Below are 26774 nucleotides of genomic sequence, written 5' to 3' on the forward strand. Positions count from 1 at the left end.
TGAGGCTGGATCTTCATTTATTCATTTGCCTTTGGTGCTTCAACAGGCAATTTCTTTACAATCCAGGATTTTAATTTTTCTATTTCAGCTCTGTTCAGCTCATGATTGAGGTTTGGAAAAGTATGAAGTGATGCTGATACTCCCAGAGACTTTAACATCTTGTTGGTCTCTTCACCCCATGAGTAGAGAACTAGCTCATCAGCAGTTCCATGACACTGAAATAATTCTGGAAGAGCACTTTCATTTCTTTTCAAAGCCTAGATGGAAAGAAGACACTGTCAGACATACTGCCAAAAACATAAAAAGAATATTTACAATTACATGGTGATAACTTATTGCACTTACTGATCTACATTTTAGGGGTCATATTGTACTATCTCTATAGAAGTAAACAAGGAAATATTGGAAAAAACTGCCCTTCAAATTCCAATACAATAACTCTTGACAAATGAGAGGGTTTACTTTAAGGTCTATACCCCTCTCCAAACAAGAGAAATAGAAAAAAATTCATGACAGCAAATGAAGTTCATGAGTATTATAACACATCACACATTTTCAAAGAATAGTTATACTTACACAGAATCTTTAACAATTAAGGACAACTAGCAAAGCATTTCATTTGTTAATCTCTTTCTACACTTTAATGTTGTACTATCTGTGCAAAAAAGTGCACTAAAACATTATTTAAAGACAGCTTTAAAGCCTCGCTTTCCTAATATTCTGATTATCTATTTTTGGAAAATGGCATAAGTTTAGAATGTGAATCCAATGCATCAGATGTGTAAATATGTATAACGAATTTTAATCACCTTGTTTTCCATGCAGCTAAGCATGTTTTCTATAACATCTACTACACACTCACCTGGTAAACAGCAGAGTCTTTATTCAGAAAACTAGACAAGGCAAAGACTCCTGCCAGGTCCTGATGAAACCTAAAGGCCAAATGCATTGCCATTCCACCTCCCATTGAAAAGCCTCCTAGGATGCAACAAAAGAAACAAAGATTGGATTTTTCTATGTCTGTGTAACCCAATGTACAATTTATTATCTTCAGACTTGTTTCTTTTATACATAATACAACAAAAAACACACCTTGAGTATCATAAAGGTTACAAAGATTTTAGAATCACAGAATCACTTAGGCTGGAAAAGACCTCTAAGACCATCAAGCCCAACCTATGACCCAACACCATCTTCTCAAGACTAGACAATTGCACCAAGTTCCACATTCAGTCATTTCTTGAACACCTCCAGGAACAGTGCCTCCAGCATCTCCCTGGGCAGCCCATTCCAATGTTTAACAACCTTTCTGTGAAGAAATTCCTTCTGATGTCCAACCTGAACCATATGTGGCATAGCTTGAGGTTTAAATCAAAACATGATGCAATTAAGATACTGGATAGCTAAAGCAGTGCTGAAGATTCATTATTGAGACAGGAAAAAAATGCCATTATGCCATTACTTCAGAAGCCAATTGTGTATGGTCCCTATCAGGTAGCTGAATACTGTGGCCATACATACACTGATATTAACAAAGTAAAACTCTGTGAACAGGTAATTCTCACTGCTTTTTGTACTCAAATTGCTCCCCTAGGCTAGCAGCATTCACACATGAAAGATCTCTATTGTACATAACCAATGAGCATTCACATGAAACTAGCATTGAGGATATTTTTGTTGCTATACCTTGGGATATATAATAAATAGGGAACAAATGCAATATACTCCCCCTGAGCTCTAACAGGATCTCTGAATTAATGACCTTTTGTGATCCATATGTCTCTTCAACTACACTAAGTCCTTACCAAAGGTAATTCCTCAGGGACGATTTTTATATGACAAATGCTTATGCACTGGGAAAGAAATCCAGACTACCACATTACTTCACAAGGACACAGTACAAAGGCCATTATATTGACTGTATCCAGATAATGAATAGAGTGACGTTTCCTTTATTTTCTTATGGACAATCTGGTCACTTATTTCATTTCCTTTTGATCATTTTGAAGAGTGCTGTCATCCCCAAACCCCAAAAGAAGCACTTATACTCTAAGAGACCATTTTGCATTTGCTTACAAATAAATACAGACAATGCTTTGTCAACAAATAAGAATAAGTCCATTTAAAGTATTTCAGATGACAGGAAGAAAAGCTGCATTGAAAAGTCATTACTAGTTTGTAAATGATTTAATCTTAAAATTTTGTACCCAGTTAGTCACAATCTGGCACACTGTGTGCAATTACTCACCAGCAGTCTTTGACAATGCAGTCACCTTCTGTTTAGAAAAATATTAGGTAATGGCTCTTTTATGTGGCTCATACTACTACAAGAAAATGCAACACAAAGGACTATCTCTTTGAATTTGATTTGCATGGGAATACCTGAAGTTTATCACCTGATACCACAACAATCTCTGAGTAAATGCCATATGGTAAATGCTTCAAAACCAACAATTTGAATAAGCATTTATAGATGCAGACTATGTTTTCAATTGCAAGAACCATTTCAGTGTAAGTGTATGTTTGACATACCACATAAAAGACATTCTCAGTCAAGAACTTCTACAATAATTCAAATTTTGGATGAAGGAAAAATAAGAGGCAAGCATAGATATTACACAAAACAATGGTATTAAATGACAGCGTGTAAACAAAACACAAAAGTATATGTATACAGATGATCTCAGCATGAAGAATACATAAACTGTACAGCATTTTAAAGCAGATTGTGTCAGGAGTGTTAGACAAAATCAAAATGACACAGCAACATTTCATCCTTAGATGGGCAGAACATTGCAAGGCCTTCACCAATCTACTTCTCTACTTGAGACCAATCTACTTGCAAGACACACAAAGACTGTGCATAGAAGTTCAGAGTTTGCCAGTAGGCCTTAAATTTAGAATTAAGTTCACTTTCCGTTTTCCCCTCATGACTATTTTAATGAGAACTGTGATTAATGCTTCACAGTTTAACGGGGTTAGCTCAACAATGCTCAGGATGCCAGTTCAGGAAAGCACCTAACTCTTTGTGTTAACTTCCCTGACTCACAAAGGAGGCTTATGTGTAGACTAATAGGGGAGCAGACACAAAAGACTCAATTATGTAAAACACTTCCAGTTGCAGAGAAAGTTCACTCAAGGATGCATTTATGACCTCAAATCTGTTACAGTGTAGTGCTGATTTTTAGGTAATACTCCTCTGCAATAAGAAGAAAGCTGCTTGTGACTCAATTTGATAGCTGAGAAAGATCTGCTGAAATCACACAATCATCACACTTCCAAATTAAAGAAGCTGAATCAGAAGGAAACACCCATGCAATACTTTACTAAAATAAAACATTATTTTCTGGAATATAATCTGTAACTAAATTCAGGTAATTTTAGGCACAGGATGATGTAACACAATGTGAAAGGAAACTGAATTTCTCATATGGAATTTATTCCTGATTGCATAAAACAGAAATCCTCACCACAGTTGCCATTTTTCAGTGATAAAATATTCCTTGTAAATGGCCTTAGGAGCCTTTTAAACAAAACTCCATCTCACTTTTGTAAAAGATCTTGATTTGTATTAATTTGCTTCCCATTTGTATCTGCCTGAAATGATAATCTGGTCCCTGATGACACTTGAACATTACACGGAGTTCAGAAAACCAAGTATTTACCTACTGTCAAACTTTGGCTTTATTTGTTTCTTTATACTTTGTCTAACAATGTCTGTGTCTGCATCTCAGAAAAGACAAACTTTATTATCCAGCACAAAGATTTCTTTTGTATCTCCTGTCCTGTATACATAAGAGAAGGCTAAAAACTGCCTTCTCCCCATGCATCACTTTAGTGGCTGCAATGAGCTATTCCTGAATTCAGAAAGTTCTTTAGGTGTTCAATCTTCTTCACCGAAAAAACAGCTCTCTAGCACACAGAGGTTTGACGTTGCCAAGTGCATCCTGAATCATACAGACCTGACTATGAAATGCCTTAGTCCATTTGTTATAATGATTATGGAATTAGAAAACAGCAAACATCACTTTTTTCACTCTTTTCAGTAAAACTTTAACATTGCTTGCCATAGTAGAAATCACAGCCATGGGGAAAAAATAGTTATGAATCATACCTAGTGCACAAATTTTGAAGAAAAAAAAGAACAAAAGAAGCTAAACCCCAGATTTTTATGAGATTAGGATTTGGACTTGGGTGTAGGAGTGTAGTTTGGGGTGTTTGTTTTAAGCAATATTTCTTCACTAGTTTCTCTGTGTTAGTTGTTCTTCATCTTTCCTGTATTTCTTCCCATTTGTCAGCACATCTTTGGTAACAAAGTGTCAAGGTACACAGTGCCTGTGCCAGCACAGCACAAGACAAACACTCTTCTGTTTTATAAGACTACACTAGCACAGTCAGAAATTGTCTTGGCCTGTTCTGATGTTATTACATTAATACATTACATTACATACTCTTGCTTCCTTTTCATTCCATTTCACAGCATTTTTGATTCTCAATTTCTCCTTTTTCAGTATTTCAACTTAGAGTTGCTTTAATCGATTTGTTATCAGGAATTTCTCCTTAAAGCTACATTCCAGTTTACTTTCCCTTCTCCCTAGGGACTTTGTGATTTACCTTCTATTAACAGTAACAGCACAACCTTGTTCTACACATCATCTGCTAAGAAGCTGACTTTCTGTTTTGACCTTCCATTTTCATCAATGAATGGAAGTATTACATATATTTAACAGTGTTCACAAATGAGTATCAGCAAAGAGTACAAATGCCAGTGGAACAGCAAACTCCCTTCACTACAGAACTCCCTGAACACTGCTCCTGTGTTAGGTACACAAACACGTGGTTTGTCTCAAGTGAATTTCCTCACAGCAGTGATTTTCTTCTTTTAATCTCTTAATGAAACTTCATCAAACCCAAACCTTGCACAACACCAGCAGAACTGCAATGAATGGTTTCCACCTTTGACAGCCTTGTTATTCTGGTTGTTACTTAGTCTTTACAAGAGCAACAAACTTGAGAGTCTTTACAAGAACAAAGGCAGCTTCCCTTGAGTGGCTCAGCCAGTCGCTCTTCTTAGGAATGTGAATTAATTTGGTCCCCAACTTTCTCACCAGTCTAAACACATTTTGAAATGCATATTTAAGTGGTACGACTTTTACCACTTTCTTGTAAAAACAAGTGTACTATTGTTTCTAGCACATCAACTCGCACTAAAACCAGAAGCAGTTACATTTTATTTTCAACTGTTACAGGTAATAGTGGGGAACCTAACATGTGTACCTAAGGGGTCATAATTTTTAGCACTGGAAGGAAAATAAAATCCATGAAAAGTCTTGAATCAATTCTTATTAAGATGTTACTCTGCCAATCTATGGCTTGCTTCATTTACCCAGTGTGTTTTCTTAGTTGTTTCTGGAGAGGACAGCAGTCCTGCCACAACACATACCTGTCATTTTTACAGTCAGCATAACTGCACAACATGGGAAAAAGGAAGAGAACAACCTATCCTTTATGCTCACAGTATTTGTGACTCTAAACTGAATCACAGGAAGGAAAGTGGAAAACAGCTCTCTAAAGCAAAGAGTAGTGATGCACAGAAACAACTTACTGTTCTGCAGAGCTGTGAACCTTCTGTTAGCAGAGACTCTTTAGAATTCAGAAAAGCAATGGTAAGGATTTGCCTAAATAGAGCTGAGCCTGCACTGGCATGTGACAATGGAATAGCAAATGTTGTGAAGTCTCACTTATCTATGATTCTGTTGGCACAACTGCGAAGAAAGTACAGGTTAATTTGTAGCCTGTGGCATATCTGCATAATTCTCAAGCATTCTAAAAGCCCATTCATCAATTTAATTTTGCACTGAATTCAGGCATTCATTAAAGATGACTAAGGACATGTCTTCAACAGAGTTCTCAGTAAGAAACTGAAAAGATCAGAACTTGATTCACTTTATTCTCTTACCAAAGTCATTATCTTATATGCAATGACAATATCATGATTGAATTATTTTTAAATTATTTTTAATTATTTTATTAGTTTACTTCTGTGAGTCTTAATTACTCCTAATCTTCACTATCACTTACTAAACCTGTCATTCAACATAGTGGTAATGTGTCATCTTTCAGAGTCTTTAGACACATTAATATTGACACCATCACATGTTGGGAAACAAAGTAACAAGTAATGGTCTACTCTTGGTTAAAATTAGCATTGTACCTCCTACCGAAAGACTTATGAAGGAAACAGAAAGATTAATTTGTTAATGTCTCTTTTTTCTTTCTGATGTATGAGCTAGAGTAGTAGAGATTCAAAAGAGACACATGGTCAGTTCAGATACAAAAAAAACCAAACCCAAAACCAAGAGGAGCAAACATTTACCTCAAAGTATAAATGCAAGGCAAATTTACACTGATGCACTGAAAATTAACAAAATATTGCAGGTATTATGGGGCAGATGGACCAACAGTACTGCTTTCAGTCCAGCATCTCAGGCACAATTTAGATAAACCACAAAGCCATGTAATGGGAGGTACAGAAAGAGAAATCTCATTTGAATTGCAGAGACAAACAGCAAAATAAACTCAAAAATTTACTCTGTAACAAGGCAGTAAGTACCTCTGAATGGAAGACAATGTCCTCCTAATAAAGACAGTAGATACGAGTGACAGCAAAAGGCTTAGAAGCCAAAAGCATAAAGTGCCAGATTGTGGGTGAAATAGATGGCTCAACACTTCAGCGATTTATTGTTGGAAGTTTTTATCTCCATGTATTTATAGGATCCGCTCTCTGGGGTGTCAAAGCCAAGATATTTCCCCCCCATCCCATTCTCACACGCCCTGAGAGAGAAGGAAATGCTAATATTTACAAAAAGCACAGAGCTTTCTTGTTACTTCCACCGTGGTTCAGTAGCTGTGTAAGAAATCTAGCAATAAACAAAAAGTGGTTGTGTGTCTTGTGTTATTGTTACAGCACAAGGGGTCAGGAATCATGCATGTGTTTTCTGGCATTTAGTCAAATCTACAGAACTGTTATGGAAAGTTTATTTTCACTGGCTGCTTACACGAGTGACTACAGGTGGCAGAGACCAACGCGCTTGAATCAGCACTTCTGCACTACACAAAAAGTGACCTGTGAAAGTAGGAAAGCAGTGTTAACTTAAGAACAAAAAAAGAACAAAAAGACTGCCTTTCACCAAAGTGTAGTTGACTACAGTAAGCCCTATCGAAATGCTAAAAAAATGAGAGGGCCATTTCTTTCAAGAGTTTCTAACACATTCTTGAATAAGATTGTTGAAATCTTAAACAGTTTTCACTGAAGTGGACTTGTTTTACAGGGCACTGTCACTATGGAAGCAGTTAAAAAAACCCGAAACAATAGAACAACCAGTACAAGAAAACAAAAACCAAAACCACCACTACCTGAAAAACCAACTTAGCTTTAGATAGAAAAAGAAATGATTGTCCCACATTTTAAACTGTGGCTTGTTTGGCCAATTTAGCAAAGAATTCAGGCATTTATAAAGAATAAATACATCCTGTTTTTAAAGAAAGGCTATTATCAAAGCTCAAAGTGTCAAAATTTGACTAAATTTATAACACTCTTTTATCTCCAAAGTAAATACCAACCTACTTACAGGACTGTTTACAAGAAGTGCTTGAGCCAGGAAGACCAGTAAGAGTAACTCAACAAGAATGTCTGGCTAAAACCTAAGTACCATTATCAAATTCTGGGGATGATATAATTATTTTTTTGAATAATTATGTATTGCTGCTAGTCTCCCTTCCTTCCTCCTCCAAGGTCAAGGGAAATAAAGCTTAATCAGAAGTCTACTTCCTTCAAAAGACTTGTGTTAAAAGGAAAGCAACTCATGAAACTGTTAGGAGATAAGAATGGGTAGATAAACCATGCCACAAAATTAATATGGAGGTTTTAAAAATAAGACTTCCTTTAGATCCAGCAAACGAAGTAATTTATTTCTTTAGAAGTAGATTCATAGAGCAGCTGTTAAAAGCAAGGCTGCACCAGCATTTTCCTTGATAAGGAAGAGAGGAGTAGCACTGTACAACCTGGACTCCATCCTCAGCTTTAGAGTTGTGATCTGCAAGCAGTCACTTGTGAATTTCAAAGATATCGAAGCAAACAATGCAAGCTACAATTTCTTTCAGAGAAAATGCTCTTACTGTCCCACTATCTTGAGCTTTGTGGAATGTCTGAATGGCTCAAGAAGGGGAATCATTCCCCACAACACCAGGTGCTGGGCTTCTCATTTTCCATGTTTGAGAGCCCACTGCTGTTCCCCATCTCTTCCCACTCACTCACCTTTGCACAGTGCTCTCTCAGATCTTGCCTTCTTATCCCACAACTGTGAGGTGACAGCAGCTGCCCACCTTCTTGCTTGCCTAACACCTCACTCACCCTCATCCAACAACATCTGACACTCACCCTCAGCCTGTAATTTCTAGTCCTCTATTCCATATAAAACCATAACCTTCAATTGTGTTACACTCCTCATACTCATTTTGTTTTCTTTCCAGTCATTAAAACTCCCACTTACTACAAAATGGTCACTCAACCCAATTCTCCTCAACCCTTTAAGGAGCATTTAATTCCCTATAAATACCTTCATACAACTGCTCTGCTCTTTGGTTTTTGTGACCCTTCCCAAAAAGGCCCCCACTGTTCTTCACAGACTCCCAAGTTCTCCAGTTGCTTCTCTCTAATATTTTGACTGTTTCCCATAATAACATATATATCATTATGGATCTCCAACATGATTGAACAGCATTGAATGCTCTATGAATTCATAGCAAAATTTCACCCTGGCCTCCCCTGCTATAAATGTCTTACTTTTTCCCTTTGCCTTACAAAGGCTGCCTCCTCCAGCTTCATGGTACCAGCGGTGACAAACCCACTGTCTGCACACCATCTGTTACCTTAGGCCTCATCTTATTGTATCAGATGGACATTCCTGACATTTTCCAAGAGAAATCTAAAAAGATTGGACAGAACTTAGTTATCTGACATTCTAAGCAAGTAACCAAACCTTCCATTATCTCCTGTACACCAGCCTTCTAAACTCAGAAAAATTTCAGGCCACACACTTCTTTTTGAGTGGACATTAACACTATGGTGCAGACATACTGACTTGACCTCGTATTTTCTTTTGATCAAAAAATCACAGAATGGTTTGGGAACCAAAGATCATTTGGTTCCAACCCCCTGCCATGGGCAGGAAGTCCTTCCATTAGACCAGGTTCCTCAGAGCCCCATCCAACCTGACCTTCAACACTTCCAGGAATGGACATCCCCAGCTTCTGTGGGCAATCTGTTCCAGTGTGTCACCACCCTCAAAGTAACAAATTTATTTTTAATATCTAATCTAAACCTATTCTCTTTCAGTGTAAAGCAATTCCACCTTGTCCTATCATTACCTGGCTTGTAAAAAGTCCCTCCCCAGCTTTCATGTGGGACCCTTTAGGTATTGGAAAGTGCTGCAAGATCTCCCCAGAGCGTTCTGCTCTCCAGGCTGAATACTATAAATCTGCAGAGTACCTTTACAAAAGTCCTAATTTCCTGTAAGAAAGAATGCCAGAAGATGGGCAATTATTTGCACAAAGTCCTAGGACGATTAATGTCACCTTTATGCATAGAGATCTTAGAGGATCTCTAGGTTTCATTCTTCACTGCATCACACACTGGTTAATCATCAAAAACAGCACAGAAAAGACACAAAGTTCTTGTGGAAGAACACTTAATCTTGTACAGCCACAAGTGATACAACTTTCCACTACCAAGTTCCTTATGCATTTGCATGAATCCCCTTCTGTACTTTGGACGAAGTAACTAAGGGCTGCCTTATTTTGCTTCTTGCATAAATATTGGACTGAACCACGAGGATGTAGGCTTGTAGTCTCTGTCAGATGGGGAAACAGAGCTCTCAAGAGTGACAAAACAAGTACAGTTATTTCTGATTTATATGTGAGGAATGCAAGCACACAGAGACGGGGACTTCCAAAGAATCTACGGGATGAAACACGCAGTGCATGCCAACTTCCTTACTCTGCTTATGACCTGGAAAACAACCTTCATATTTTGCAGTCTGGCTATTTCTAATTTTGAAGGCTACAGAGGAAAGGAAAACAGCCTAGTAGCACACTGGATCTGTACATAGAGCATCTCTCAGCTCACTCAACAGCAAAGCACCTGCACTTCTCCAGCTCTTTCCAAACCAGCAGATATTACAACACAGGAAAGAGAGATCAAAGGGACTCTGTTGACAGCCATCCAAAACAATGCACTCACTCTGCAGCCAGCGCAGTGAGCCAGAAAGGGAATGAAGCACAGGCCTTCACAGAGCAACATGGGGCTAGACCAGGAAAACACACCTGGCTGAATGGTAGTGGCTTGGCCACACAAGATGTTGATGGCATGACTTAGCTGGACATACATTTATAAGATCCCACTTTAAGAGTTTTTTCCCCAACCTAAAATAGTTTGTGATTATCTAGAGATTGAACATGGAGCCACAGACTTGTGAATTCTCATTCCCTCTCTGCCATAGGCTATTCCATTACCCTCAACTCCTGTGCCTCAATATCTCACCATCTATTTCACTGAAGTACTGTGAAAGCTACTGGAAATTTGTGGAAAGAGAAATAAAGATAGACACATATGAACTATTACAGCTAATACTTCATTTGTTATCAAGTGTCAACCTTTAGTGCTATGTAACATGCACATTTTTCCTGCATGAATTAATTTAACCCAAAATGATTAGAGCAGTAAGGAAAAGTTCATGATTATTTATATGCTACATCTCCATTCTCCAAAATGCACGTCATTTTTGAAAGTGTACTTTTCCATCCTTGAAAAGGGCTTAAAGGAAATAGTAAAACTATGTACTTCTCAAAGTAAAACATTGCCCACTCTATTTTAAATAATGATTACAAATGACTGTTGAAAATAAAAACAGTTTTACATTTTGAGGATACTGCTTACAGTTAGCCACATTCCCCACCTGATATGGGTTTAAATAAGGATTCAATATTGCTGAAGATAGGCTACTGAAAAGGCTGTTCAGCAGTTTCAAGCCATGCTCATGACCCTTCAGGATAGAGCAAATTCAAAGAAGATTAACCATTAAAATCCATTAACAACACATTGGAATAAACACATTATAAATAACTCTCTTACCTATGAGTATCCTGTTCTTGGCAATACCATTCTTAACCTCATCGTTGATCAGGTCTGTAAGGCCCCAGCACATGGAATCAATGCTTTCAATGTGTTCAGGACAGTCATTACAGATCTTATACCTGTCAAACCACACATTGGAAAAGGCTCCTTTCATAGGTGTATATGGCCTAGAGTGGTGGAAGGAAGGAAAACAAATGATTAAACAAGCACAGGATCAATGCCTTGATCATATGTATTAAATAAAAAAATTCAGTGTATCTCCAGCAAAGGAGAGAATAAACCTCTTTGCATTTACATTCAGTCAAATTGCATTTCCTTGCATTGAAGTCATGGTCCTTCAAGAATGAAGCCAACATTTGGAAACTATGTAAAATGCAATTTTCAGACAGTTCAATGTTAAGGTTGGTTAGGTCAGCTAAACATTTTAAATCTTAAGTCTGTCAAGAAGCTCCTAATCCTTAACAAAGTTAGGGTTGAAATCCATGCTGGAATATGACAAACTGAAGTAACTTCTAAACAAGACAGTTTTGCAGGATCTAACTTTATGGAATCCAATTGCCTAATTCTTGACAAAACTGACAGGGGATGGGTGTTATGAACCTCTAGGTATTTAAAAATAAAACTTGCCAATTTTTCTTTCTGTCAAATAAATACAGCCGTCCACATCTTAATGGGGCAGGTATCTCATAAACATAACTGAAAGAAATGCCATGTGCTTACTGAACTGGTGCACAAACAAGAGTTATGACACTCCTCACCCGAATACTGTGTTGTCAGAATGTTATTTTAAGTGCTTCAACATGCTGCCCAAATGCTAGATAATCAAGAAACCTTCAATTCAAAGAAGCCTTTTCTTTGGTTTTAAATAAAGATGATTAATAGAGCCCTGAAATCCCAAGAAAGGTGATCTAATTGTCCTGCAATGGCTCTACAATATATTAAAAAACATACTGCTATGAGATTGATCATCTCAAACAAAGCCCCTTGAAACCCTTATTTGTTATGTTCAACCAGGGCAAATTCTTCACTTTTACTTAAGCTTAGATCAGATTACAATCATCATCCACAAAGCAGACAGCTTTTGATACATTTCTGGATGGGAACACACTAAAAATGCTAAAGCTGACTTCTGCGCCGCCTCTGGAATTTTTTCAATGCTAGGATTAAGCAAAGCCACAACTAACCTAAAATGAGAAAGCCACTAATTCAGTTATTTTTAATGAAGTAACAAATTCTGCCTTTATTAACACCAGAGAGGCTTCACATATGCAAACAGCTATTCCTAAACCAGTACTACCACTAGGATGAGTGCTCAAGATAATACTATATGGACTATTCAGTCATAAAGTAAAAAATGAGAGAACATAGGTTTTATTCTGCCTGTTGTCATGAACACAAAAAAAAGCCCATGACTTAAAAATTCTTAAGAAAAATATACTGAAAGAGGCAACAAACAGCAACAGATAGGTACAAACAGAAACACTACAGGTTCATCTTTTTCAGCAGAGCTTCTTGGTACCTAAAATGTACTGTTATTGAAAGTCCCATACAGTATGTGGTTAAGTGCCTTAAGTAATCCCTCATTTCTTTAATTCAAAACAAATTGTATACTCAAGCATCAGATTTTTAAAAACTGAGCGATTAGTTTTCAAGGTAGCCCTTACTTGTCTATTAAAAAGTTAACTCCAAAATTAAAGGAAATTCAGTGGAAATATCTTGTATACCCAGCAACTTAAAGCTGCATTTAAAAATAGTATTAATTTGTTTTCTTGATTGTAGTTTCTTTGGAATTCTGTCTCCAGAGATGAATTGATCAACACCTAAGAAATACGATTACAAATATCTAATTCACAAAAGTCAGTTTCTAAGAGCAGACATTCCAGTCACATCTACCAAGAGCAGAATCAATGGAGTTTCTGGAAGTCACTTGGACAATGTGATGTACAACAGATTAAATGCCTGGGTAAACAGCATTTAATCCATTATTTTAGCTTCTCTCAAACACTTTTACATCAATCCTGGTTAAAATGCTTAGCAGCCAGAGTGCTTCATCTTCTAGTAAAGTCAGAGTACCTAATATTTGTGTAAGAAAAGATGCGAAAGGTTTTAGTATTACTACAGCAGGTTGACCTGGACTTATTATTACAGCAGGTTAACCTCCAGGATTTATATGGAACATAGATACATACATATACTGCATTACAGCAATTCACTTTTACATCCCATAAATATTAAAACATGTTTCCCCACAACTAAATGACAAGCTCATGACATTTAAAACAGATCAAAATTCATCATGAGATTATAATACTTGATCAAATGTTGAAACTCAGGACTTCTACTTGCTGTTTTTGTTAATTCATAATTAACAAAATTCTTCATAAGGCAGATGAAAGACCAATATCTTTCAAGCCCACAGGAAAAGACCCCCAAGCAAACAGACAAGTGGCTTTCAGCTGCCCCAAAACATCCTTGCAAGCACTCTTGATTTCTCAGAAATGCATTAAAAATAACCTTTACATAAAGCTGAGAAGTAAGATTCTTTTAATGGTTCACCCAACTGGCACATCTGTTTTAGTCATGCACCTTTTTCTTGAAATAATCCCTTTATTAGCTGGCACACTACAACTCAGACATTACCATGGTAAACAAATATGTTTGGCATGGAACCATCGGTAAAGCTCCAAGAATACAGCACCAAATTTTTTCATAGAATTAAACCACAAAAAAAAAAAAAATCCCTATGTTAAGGTGACATGAGAAGCTGGACTGAAAATATGCAAAAGCAAAAAAAAATACAGAGTGCAGTGGAAACTCCATCCAACAAGATTAATATGGTCAGTTAAGGACAATGTCAGGCCAAATAATCAGCTTTAAGTTTGGAATTTTTTTTGCTTTCTTAAGTTTAATTAAAACTCATACTATCAGTCCATCTATGCCTCACTTTCTTTATTCTCTTTTAAAAATGATACTAGAAATAAAGATCTGTGTCCCTAAACCTATGTGCTGTTGAAAGTGGGAATGAAAATATAGAGCCCCCCAAGCTGTGTGGACATTTTTTCTTATTTGGTTTTAAGGGGTATGTGTGAGTATGTTTTGCTTGTTCTGGAGCACATAAAAGATTCAAATCCGTATAAGAAAACAAGAATCCTCTCTCTGTGTAAATCCAGCTTCCAAACTTGTATCCATGTTTAAGAGACACTTGAAAGAAAGTTCAATTTGTATGAATTTCTTTCTTTACATTTAAAAGTTAGGAGAACGGACAGCAAAGGAGACATGGCTAGTATCAAACACTGTTTAAGGAACTGCAGGTATTAGGAGGATTAGAATCTTTAAAATGCTTCCCAACACCCCCAAATCACTCTAAATCATGTTTTCTGATTATTTTATAGCTCCTATTTGTAAGGGTGTCATTGTAGATCAATACATCTCTTTTATGAGAGTGCAATCTCAAGAAGATCCTACACAACACTTCAATGTCTTAAAAGGAAAATACATACTGTAATATCTAAGTACTTATCATCCTTTCCCTCTCAGACAGAAGTATTTTTCACTGTTGATTTCACTGCAAAGTTTCAAAGCAACACATATCATTACAGATTTTACAAACTCAAGATAGATTAGGTTCTGCTAACCTGAGTTCTGTAGTAATGAAGAAAACATGATGAAAAGTAGGTAGCAGCAACACCATCTATCTCCACCTTTCTGAGGCACGAATATATCCTCGAGACCTTCTTACTTATGTTTAGAATTGTGCCAGCTAGTCTGAAATTATCTTAACAGAAATGGAGAGCAACCCAGTGACGCTACACAAGGTTCAAATTCAGAACTCAAACCATGGCAAATGATGCTATTAGCATATTGATTCACATAAAACTACAGGTGGTTTAGTTCATTACCCAATAAATCACTGTCCCTATCCCTTTTAAGACAGCAGACATGCCAGCAGTTTTAGCTGCTTTAAATGAGACAGCACACTGATAAATGGCAAGTATTCTTCCCCCAACTCTTTCTCCTGATGCACAATTGTATCACTGCTTCATGCTCAGCACTATGATCACCCTGCATTAGCAGACACATAAACCCAGACCTCTGATGCTGGCTTACAGGCTTCCAGACAGAACTTCCCGAAAAGTCAGACAGAACTGGAAATTTATAGTGAAGTTGGGCTTCAAGATTGAAATAGAGACAAAGAAGGATAAAAAATTACTGAAATCCTCATTTTTTTCCTGCTTCCCAAACCCAACTCCTCTCAGTTAGGAGGTAGGACCTCTCAAATTGCAGTGTTGTCTTTCAGAAGGCTGTGCACCCTCTGAAAAAATCTACAGGGCACATCACCACAGTAGTTCCACATTGTTCTGCTGAGACTCCAGCTGGAGAACTACATCCAGTCCTGGAATCCTCGGAACAGGAAAGACATAGATTTGTTGGAGCTGGTCCAGAGGAGGGTCACAGAAATGATCAGATCACCTCTTCCCACAAAGAAAGGCTGAGAGAGTTGGGTTTGTTCAGCCTGAGGGAGACAAAGCTCCAGGGAGACCTTACTGAAGCCTTCCAGTACTTAAAGGGACCTATAAGAAAGATGGGAACACACCTTTTAGTGGGACCTGCTGCAACAGGAAAAGGGGGAATAACTTTCAATTTAAATTGGTTGGATTTAGACAAGATATAAGGAAGACTGGTTTTTATAAGACGGGTGTTGAAACACCATCCCAGGTTGAATAGATGCCCCACCCCCGGAAATATTTAAGAACAGGTTGGATGGGACTTCAAGCAACATGATATAGTTGAAGACGTCCCAGCTCGTTGTTGGGGGGGGTTAAACTAGATAACCTTGAAAGGTCCCCTCCAATCCAAAACACTGAGTGGTTCTAGAAGCAAGTCTTGACTCTCTTAAAGCTGATGGCAGGTTTTTTGAATGAAAGCAAATTAATCCCTAATCCGGAATTCTCCCACAGCATAATGTCACTGCTGAATTTCCATAGAAAATTTAGGTCCAAAATATGCTTTGTAATTCCCACTGTCTGCTTGAAGCAGAAAGCAAATTTTAAAAGAAATGGGGAAGAAAGCAGAGAATCCAGCTAGTCAAATAAGAAGTATAAATCAGAAACTCTAGTCCAAGGTACATCTTGTGCTAAAACTGAGAGTCAGCATATCTCAACAATGAAGCTTTGTGGTATGGTAACGGAGCATATGATGAGTCCAAAATTCAAGCAGACTTAACTTAGAACTATAGTTAAAAAAAATAAATACCTAAAGGAAGGCAAGAGTCATCTCCATGAGGAGCAATTTTGGCTGTTCTCCAGAAAAGGCTGTGCCTGTTCACTGAACCACATGTAAATGTTTTTGATAGAGCTGTTCTGGATGCACATTGTCTGAAATGAGAGCTGACTGAGCCGGTACAGAATGGTTACCTGAAGAAATACTATGCTGGCAGCTTTTGTTACTTGAGACAAATCTTATTCATTCAAGACAAAGGGAGCTGCAATAGTCTGGCATAAAACTCAGTGGGAGAAATTAAGTTTGTTTCTGTTTCTTTGTTTTTGTGTACTTGCTGGGTTGGTTTCGTTGTTTGGGGGATTTTTTTTTTTTTTGAGAGAGTGGTGTAAATTCTGGGGATTGGTACTAATCAGAGAACAGCAATAATTTTATGGTTGAAAAGACCATAAAAGGCCTTTAATACACATTGCCAGTTCCTCAGCAACCAATAGTGGCTGCCTTACAAATTCACTGAAAGAAAGTGGCAAGAGGCAAACCAAGGTCCAACCTGCATCAGTTCTCCATTATGGGGTCTGAAAGGCACTCTGGGATTCAAAGTGGCATCTTTCACAAGCTGGTGGCAAACAACACTGAGGATGGATGAATGACAGTAGCTAAGCACAGAAGCGTTTGAAAAGACTGTAAAGCAAGAGCACAGAATGGCACATAACTTAGAAATCCACAACTGCTTGCTGGAAGGCTGATATAAAAATGACTGTCTCCAATTCTTCTGTACTGGAAAAGGGTTGCAGAGAAAAAAAAAAATATGAAGAATGACTAAGACCACAATGCAATAAAAGGGATTAGAAATCCAAGATTATTTCCATTGTGTTCTAATTTGTTTTCCCTAAGCATGACTACAGTTATCTCTGACAAGTATTTAGTGCATCCCATGTGCTATTTAGCATCTGATGTAAGCATCAGATATATACAGTTTTCCTCACCTAATTCCAGAGCAGAAATAAAAGGAAAATACAAAGTTTATCCAAGCATACTTCAAACATTATTATGCAGAACACGCTGAATTTTTACTTAAAGGAGATGAAAGAACCACCCTACAATACCAACCCAAACCTTTCCCATTTCTCCCTCAAGCTCCTACCTTTAAAAAAGACTCCTTTGTGTTAAATTTATGAATGAGGTTAGGGCTTACAAAAGTCAAGGATTAATAACATTTGCTTGAGCCAAAAACAGTATGATAGGCACTGTGCACGCTCCCCTCCAATCCATCTTAAGTCCAAGCTCCAGTACCCCTGCTGCTTTTCCAATCCGAGGCCTCTCACAGGCAGAGGCTGCCAGTGGAGTTGAATGGTGCCAAACTGTCTGGTGGTTTTGCGATAGAGCCAGATGGGGACTATGGTGAGATGAAGCTCATTTCCACCCATGAGCTGAGCAAAGATGTGAATTTAGGAGAGAAGATGGAGTAGTGGGCCTTTTAGTCCTTACCAGCCACATAATGATAATGGAAATTAGAATAAATTGGGGTCTCCCACCCCAGACAAGTTCTGCACAGAGACGTCCCACAGAAAGGTTTGTTGAGTGAATGTCAAAAAGATCCATACAATAGCAAAAGTAGTATTTATAGTTGATTTTTTGACTTGCAAAACAGAAGGACTGTCAGAATGGAATGCAAGACAACACAAAGAATCTTTGGCCTAGATTTTTTCAGGGAATTATAGAAGGCAAGGTATATGTATTAAACAAGCAGAGTCTAAATGGTTTTAGATTTGCCACGTTAGCTCCTACAATGCCAATTTAAACTATCACTTTCTATTAAAAAAAAAAAAAAAGTTTAAATTGGGTCGTATTCAGTTCTGATTTAGAAACTCAATAGAAACCTAATGTTTAAGTCACAATTGTAGCAGCTGAAATGGTATTTAAAGTTGTAGGCATCCTGACCCAAACAAAAAGGGAAAAAGGAAACCCTTTCCTTTAAAACTATTAGTGTAGACGTGGCTTTACGGATTGCATCAGCTACTAGGGCTCCAATTTGAGCTTGTTTTTTTTTTTTTTTAAAAGATATATATTAGCATTACAATGGAGAGAAAATAGAATTCTGTTGTGTTTAAAAAGTTTAATCTATGTGCAGAAGCACTAATCTTGACAGAAAGCTAGATGCAGTTAAAACAAGTTCTCTACCCATTTTTAAGTAACCCAGTATGTTACAGGAAAAAAACCCCTAAACCTCCAAGCAATGTGTAACACTTTTAATTTGTAAAGCAAAATTTTTATACCCCAGGTAAATGCACTTAGTTTCCAAACATATTCCAAATTTAGGTATCAGTACTCTCACTACATCACACCAAGTCCTAGAATCCACATATTTTTTCCATTTTTATTTAAGCATGCTTTTTACCATATGCAATGTATTTAGTATTTTTGCAAGTTTTTCTTTTTTAACTGTAAATTTCACTATCCACATTCTGCTATTTTTGCTCAAGAAACAACCAAATAGGAGACTCATTGCACTTTCCAATGTGATGGGGAGTAAGTAAGACAAAATGCTGTAATACACTGCCTGTCCAGGGGGCATCAGGTGATTGTTCTCTGCAAACCCTGAGTATCACAAAAATTATTAAAGAAAAGTCTCTTTTAAAGAAAGAGAAAAATCTCTTTTAAAAAAAGAAGTGTGACTTTTTACAGAGACCTATAGTGAAGAGTTAAAAACAGTTTTATAAAATGTAGTTCAGCAACATTCCATTGCTTTTACCCATAATCTTCTCTAGTGTTTGCTGAAATCAATGCTAGTGAAGCCAAAGAACATATTCCAGAATTCTTCCCAATTATATGCTGGATTGGTTTTCCAAAATAGTTTTCAAATACATTGACTCTTGAATCAAAACATGTCTAATGTACAAATTAAAAATATGCATGTTTCAGCATCTGGGATAAAATCTAACCAAAACATAAGTATAACCCAAATCCATCCTTCACAAAAAAACAAAAAACCAAAATCAATGTTGTGTTGAAAAATGTGATTTTCACTGCTTTTTGAAACTCTGTTGAACAGACGTGAAGAATGTATACCTATGGATCTATTAATTTCCATCAAAAATGTGAGGAGGTATTCCTGACCTGCAGTTTATCTTGCCAAAGCCCCCAGCTTTGCAGTTATATCATCAAACCTGCTTTTACTGGCATGGCTACTTTGACAGAGAACATTCACTGTGCATGTGCAAAGTTATCCCAGAAAAGACAGGAGCTCAGAGTATGAAGTACATCCACATTAACAGTATTTTGCCAGAAGAGCACATCAGCCAATCCTAGGAGGGTGTTGCCAAGCTTCAAGCTTTTCTTTGATTTCATCATCAGCACAAGAACCTGCAGGCAAGTTTTGCACTGACAGTGCAGTGGCAGGTTAGAGATCCACAGAGGCTTTCTCTCAGCAGCCTGACTTTCAGCCAGCACATTCCTCAGCCTCTGTGTGGGCAAAGAACCTGGTTTCAGAATCTTCTCAGCAGATCTGCATGCCCATAACCACCCAGCTATAGGCCTCATTAACAAGGATGCTGAATTCCTCCCCTGCTGCCAGAAACATTTTGAATTCTTATCAAAACATATATGCATATAAATATACATATAAAATATGTTTTTATATATATAAAACATATATATGTGTATATGTATGTTTATATATATAAAACATATATATATGTATAAATAAAAAAAACATATACATTCAAGTTTAATTACTTTAATGTCAGCCATTCAAGTTTGGAAGTTCTAGGCTTTGCTTTTATTTTCTGTGAAAGAAAGGAAGACAACGGTTACAAAACCATTTCAAAAAAGCATAATGTGGTTTGTTCTTGAATACCAAAACAATATGAAATAAGTCTGTAAATGCTTCCTTATTTCGGTTTCAACCAATGACATGCATCACCACAAACTTCAGCACTGCTGCAAACAGTGGCAAGCTGCTTAGGAGCATCTGTTTTATTTTACTGTGTCAGTTAGGGCTGTTTATCAGCAACAGAGGCCTATACACAAGTTTGCCAGTTAAAGACAAACAGTGTGGGTATTTTATATTCTTTGGATATACAACTTTTCTGTTTTGCTAAAAGCCACTTCTAAATCAGCTCATGCATGACTCTACCTGCTCTAGAAAACAGCAAGAGTAACCTCAACTTAAAAAAGAAAAAAAGAGAGTGAAATAAATTGTTTATTCACATATTTTAATAACAACAGTATCTTCCCATCTGTTTAGCGAAGCACTGAAATTCGAAATCATAAGATAAAAACAAATTCCTTCATTTGAGTCAGGAGACGTTGCTGGTTAATAATTCATACATTGTTTACATCTGTAGTTACCCAAAGAAATCAGAACAAATAAGAAAAGGACTGGACCTCAGGAAGTGCAGTAAGATGGAAAAGTCAAGCACTGGCCAAGCAGATATGGTCTGACGTGCTCTGGCTGCATACAACAGAAGGGAGAGAAATCATTTCCCAGAGGAGCAGCTCCTCCTGCATTTCCCCAGCATCTGCTGTGCTGCGAGGGAAGCAGTGGAACCTCTCAGCGAGTGCGATGTGCCACTGATAACTCTAGCATCACTTCAGCCTGTCATCAGTAAAGTAACAAGCACATTATTTACAGAAAATGGGATTCACTCCCTGCTAACCCAGAACATACTGCTTCAAAAGCTTCCACTCACAAGCTTGATTTTTCTGTAACACAGCGAGTACATTCACCACAATCTCTCAGTTGCTTTTCCTGCCCAAGTAGACCATAAAAAATACATGGTCAAGGAAAAGTTTTTTTTTTTCATGTACTAGTGAGTGCCAGACAAAATCTGCTATTATACTTGTTTATACCCTCCAAGAATTTTTTCCTGATTTTGAAACCTCTGTACCTCAAAAGTCTATGTCACAATTTCCTTTTCTGTTCAGCATTCATCCACACTTATGCACAAATTCAGAAAGAAACTCAACCCCATCACCTTTCAAGGAAACATTTTCCTAACTTAGAGCCACAGACACCTTAAAAAATTGTATTAAGAAAAATTAAACACCTCTGAAATTTAGTATTATATATTTAATATATGTTACATACATAATATATGTACTTAATTATATATTCCATATTTAATATTACCTTTGTATACCTACGGGGGTAGGTGTCCAACTTTTATCCTCTAGGTTTGACTGCATAAACTTTCAAATTCCTGCAGGAAAAAAAATTTATCTACACATCCATCTACCACTGAATACACAGTGTCATTTAATAACAAGACTTGAGCTCACAGCAAATGCTGAACTCAATTCTCTTTGAAACAGTTGGGCCAGGATTCAAACAAGAAGTACGGTGCATTTTCAAATTCCCAGTGGTTTCTCCAGGAACTGAGGATCTTTGACATCCTACTTGCAAAAAAGACTGACCACTTTCAGTAATGAAACCCGGCATTAAATACAACACGGCATTTTAATAGTTAATATGTGGGAGTTATTATGGGTAGGATTGTGATCTGGATCATGACTCTCTAATTCCACTACAACACACATTGCAGGATCATCTTCTATTTATATGAAGGAAATTGAAAGCTACTGTGAGGACAATACACAAATTTCAAATAGAGGCTGTGACTTCTGGGAATCATTTAGAGTCTTAAAATCGCAGTTTCTGGACAACAATGCATGGTTGAGCTTCAGTTTTGTAAAAAAGCATATAAATGAGAAAGAAGAAAGAATTGTTAAGACAATTTGTACTAATACCCAGAACTGTATTTGATAGCACTGGAACAGAGTTACAATATATTAAATGATACCTGGCAGGAGCCGTTGGGTAGATTACTTTTATATGTTGGAATGCCATGTCTTGATTCAAAATTTGTTTTATCCATGCTCTTGCTCCTTGACCAGTATCACCTGTATCACATAGAAGAGTACAAAAATTATTTAGCAAGAAAATTATACAATGTCAAATATACTTCAGGTTGACTTAATTTCAAATTATGAAGTTAATACACTAAAATGCTAAAACAGGACTTTCTAGAACAACTTCAGTCCTCTTTCCAATGGATTCAAAACTTCCTAGAAAAAGACTACTTAAGAGATGCCACAACGTAAGTTTAATCAATACTTTACTACATCTCCCAAGCAGACACAAAGTTACTTGTGTCTTACTCTCTTACTTACAGTTTACCATATTTGCTCTTAAGTGATAAACAAAAATCTTGATGAACATCTTAAAAGGTGAGGTAAAATAACTGTTGCTCCCCTTAGAGAAGTTAATTACTTTTACTAGAGAATTTTATGTTAACCCACTTCAGAACCCAGTAAAAAAGACCTTCAGATTTAATTATGCTAACACTGCACATAGGCTTTACAGGAAAAGACAATTGTAAAGAGATAGGTTCAGTTAAAATATCTAGCAGACTCTTAAAGACATTTTAACCACACAGTTCTGTTTGAAAACTAGTTGAGATCCGCTCCAAATCTGTTTTTTTCCTGCTCTTACCAACACAGACTATTGCCAAAACCTCTGCAGACTGAAGTACTACAAACAGGATGAATTCTTCTGTAGATAGCATTTGCTTCTTTTAAATAAATATATATATACAACAGACAGTGTCTACAGCTTGTCTTTGCACCGCTGGTATCTTCAGCCATAATTTCACTGCCACCCCTCTCAAGAGCAGGCACAAATAAGGCCTCAGTGTAATACAATACTTCAAGCTTGAACAAATCAGTCCATCAAGGAATATAATTTAGTAGGAAGGATGCTCAACCTAAAAAATTTAGTGGTGGCTCAGCAAACTGGAATTTTGCTACTGCCACTCATGCCATAGGACTTCAGTCTTGCTTGAAGTTGAGGTTCCCACACATTATCAACTCAAAATGCTAATCATCTCTATTATTTTAGCTCAAGTTGTTTGGTTTGACTTTAGAACTCACCCCATTCTTTTCAATAAAATGGCCAAACCAAAAGAAACAAATACCACTGTCCTTAGCCAAGCTTATTGGCACATTACATGGGCTCATCTGAACAATGTCACATGAATATACCAATCCATTGTAAAAATTATTATAATTCCCCAATAGAGAAAATCTGCTCTTAAGCACTCTAACAAAATTCAGATGGTTTTTATTTAAAAGATAATTAATGTATCTTCAAAATTAAAACAGAAGGCAAGTAGGATTCTAACCCAGCAATTTTCTTCCTGTTAAGCACAATTAGCATAACTAGAACTAAGTGTTCTCTGACCTAAACACTCCACGTGACCAAAAACAGGGTTGCAAAACTGACACAAATCTTACCCTGTGCTAAGTTAAAAAGTAAAATCAAAGTTACTTCCTTAACTAGATGCTTCAGAACACACCCCCACAAACACTTTGCTTATGCAAGTACTGTGATCTGAAATCCAAAAGCACCTCTGATTCTTCTCAGACACTTGACACATAAGGGTTTCCTCAAGGCTCTCGTGACCTCACTTATAAGCAATGTATCTTAGAGAGGCTTGAACTAACACTTTTTTTTTTCCTATACACTGGAGCTTTTTTTTTTTTTCCTTTTTTTTTTTTTTTTTTTTTTTCCTGGTGTTTTTGGTTTTTTTTTTTTTTTCAGTTAGAAAGCCAAGGTCTAGGCCTTGCAAATACTTGCACGGAATAAGTCTAAGCCAACTATCTGAATGATTACAGAATTGAGACTTACGTCTTTACAAATTCCTTAATGATGTAGGATAAATCATTATTCTACTATTTATTCCCACATCTTAAACTTCATAAAGATCTTCAGAAACCTCTACTGTTATTGAATTCATCCATGAATAGGTCACAGAAAACTCAGTAAGAGAAAATTTAACTATGACCTTCTGTGTCAAGAACTGCCATGGTCCAAATGCTACTCTAATTTGAGCACTTGTGCACTCAGATAATGTATTTTGATTTGCTAGGAACAGAACTTGAAGGAGAGGGAGGAAAAGAGGAGACTGTGACATCAAACAAAAGCCAAGAAACCTCCTGAAATTCTAGTCTTTCAGGGTCTTTTAAAATTTTAGCATTATATGTTCTGAACACTACAAAAAGAAGCAAATCATGGGTGATTCTGCTTTGAGTCAGTTTACAAAGTGAAAAAGACTGATGGTAGCTATATTATCTTCTTCTCCCTCCTTAAGTAAAATATGACCTTCTTTCCTTTCAAATATAGGCTGTATTTCCAAGTTTTCTTTCTATGCAAAGTTTAAATTTAACATGTAACATGTACACTGGACATTAGGAAAAACTTATTCACCAAAAGGGCTTTCAAGCACTGGAACAGGCTGCCCAGGAAAGTCACTGAGTCACCATCCCTGGAGGTATTTAAAAGATGTGTAGATGTGGCACTTAAGGACATGGTTTAGTGGTGGACTTGGCAGCGATGGTTAATGGTTGGACTTGATGTTCTAAAAGGTCTTTTCCAGCCTATGATTCTGTGCTTGTTACAATTTGCAAAGCTGTAATCCTCAGCCTAAAAAGCTATTACATGCTTGCTATATTCATTTGCCCTTCCCTGCCAAGCTACCTAATGGAACCTCTATCTAAATCTGATGTATAGTACCAGCGTTGTTCTAATACTTTTCTGTACCATTTTGCATTTGCATTCTGCACTTTTTATAGTTTGTCTAGAGCAAGCATTATGTACAAAATGGATTCATGCCATTTGACCGCCACTTTCCATCACAAGTGCTGAACAAAGGTTTACGACTCAGGTTTACAGGTCAGCCCACAGAAACAGCACTGTGGTGACTTCTGTTTTAAATTCTATTCTGGAACTGCTAGAAACCAAATAAAACTACCCCATTACAAACATTATAAACAAAATAATATGTATACAAAAAAAGAAAATTGCAGAGTACTTTAACCACATGTGGAATCAACCTCTAACCATAATCTTCCCTTACTCCTCCAACATTACAGAAAATTATTTCCTTAAGCATTAAAGCATTAGCATTAACAAGAGAGCTGAACACAACAGCTCTTTCACTTTCATTCTTTTACTCAAAGAATTTTTTAAAAGCAAAATTAAACTAGATTATAAAAATGAAACTAATTTAGTAAGGACACAATCTTTGTTAAACTAAACAGAAGTACCAGCTATAAACAAAAGTAAGGAAAAAACATGGAAAGTGTTGATCATGTTTCTCAAGGCCTTGATCTAGTAAAGACCTAAGATTACTGGTTTTTTTTTTTTTTTTTGGTTTTTTTTTTTTTTTTTTTTTTTTTACATCCTGTGTACCTTGTGGCTATTTAACTCATTAGAAACAACTTTTAAGGAATTAAACCCACCAAAACACACACTCCCCTCCTGTTCTCAGACCAGTCACTGATGTAGGTAACTCCCCTCTGCAGAGTGTGGCTGTGAAGCCAGTCTGGACATGGACAGGGCCCTTCTGAACAATAAGAAGTCGTAAATGAACACTGGCTTTTAAAGGTTGCCAACAGTACACTCATGCCGATTCTAAAACAGCAAGAGACACTTCAACTGTGAAAGTCATTCTTCAAATGTGGCTACTCTCTGAGAATGGCAATTTAGGGAGTAACACGACTCCAGAAAACGGTACGAAGCATAAGGTCGGGTATCAGGAAAAGGATCTTCACCCAGAGGGTGGTTGGGTACTGGAACAGGCTCCCCAGGGCAGCGGTCACAGCACCAGGCAGCCTTTTCCAAGTCCAAGAAGCCTTTGGACAGTGCCTCAGGGACACGGCGTGACTCTCGGGGTGTCCTGTGCAGGGCCAGGAGTTGGCGTGTGATGATCCTGATGTGCCCCTTCCAACCGAGCACGTTCTGTGATCTCCCGGAACGTGTGTGTTCTCACGAAGCCGGTCTGGCGTGAGCTGGTCCCGGCCCAGTGGGATCCTCCCCGAGCACCCGCACACAGCTTTGCCGCCCACCGCCTCCACCTTGCGGGCGCGAGGAGGCCGCGGGGACAGGGTCACCTCAAAGCCCTTCCCCAGTCCTGGCGGCCGCTGCGGCCACCCCGTCCCGCTGGCCCCTCCCGCAGCACCGGAGGGGCCGACCCTGCCCGCTTCACCCGCTCCCCGGAGCGCCCCGTCCCCACGAGCAGTGGGCAAAGAAGGGAGGGAAAGCAGGCACCTGAGCCGTGCAGGAAGATGAGGGAGGCGGTGTGCCTGCCCGCTGGGGACACCACACTCCGCTGCAGCGCTGCGGGCGCCGCCATGCCCAGCGCTCTCCTCCTCCGGGCCAGCCCTGCCGGTTCCGGGCCGGCTGTCTCCCTGTCTCCGCCCCCGCTCGTCTGCTGAGGCACCCCGGGATCTCCTGGCACCGTGCTGGGAGGGTTGTCGCTCCAGGTTTGCTGCGCTGGGTCAGCAAAGCTTTACAGGCACCGCG

At 37.8% G+C, this 26774-nt stretch overlaps 1 protein-coding gene across 1 annotated transcript; it reads right to left on the reverse strand.

Annotated features, from left to right (window-relative positions):
* LYPLAL1 (lysophospholipase like 1) lies at nt 1-26774 on the reverse strand. The gene is made up of 5 exons (XM_041477117.1): nt 26520-26774; nt 22213-22312; nt 11192-11361; nt 863-978; nt 1-257 (listed from the first exon to the last, which is right to left on the reverse strand). Exons 1-5 carry the CDS (start codon nt 26602-26604, stop codon nt 18-20), a joined length of 711 nt encoding a protein of 236 aa, XP_041333051.1. The 5' UTR covers nt 26605-26774; the 3' UTR covers nt 1-17.

The sequence above is a fragment of the Pyrgilauda ruficollis genome, unplaced genomic scaffold (genome assembly GCF_017590135.1).
Source record: "Pyrgilauda ruficollis isolate IOZ18807 unplaced genomic scaffold, ASM1759013v1 scaffold4, whole genome shotgun sequence".
Taxonomy (NCBI): domain Eukaryota; kingdom Metazoa; phylum Chordata; class Aves; order Passeriformes; family Passeridae; genus Pyrgilauda; species Pyrgilauda ruficollis.

Bases quoted from the DNA above. Each gene is read 5' to 3' on its own strand.
- LYPLAL1 (XM_041477117.1), bottom strand. From the start codon at position 26,604: ATGGCGGCGCCCGCAGCGCTGCAGCGGAGTGTGGTGTCCCCAGCGGGC. The intron at 979-11,191 runs GTAAGAGAGTTA...GTTGCATCCTAG, and splicing joins CAAGAACAGGATACTCATAG to GAGGCTTTTCAATGGGAGGT. The intron at 258-862 runs GTGAGTGTGTAG...CTTTCCATCTAG, and splicing joins AAGACTCTGCTGTTTACCAG to GCTTTGAAAAGAAATGAAAG.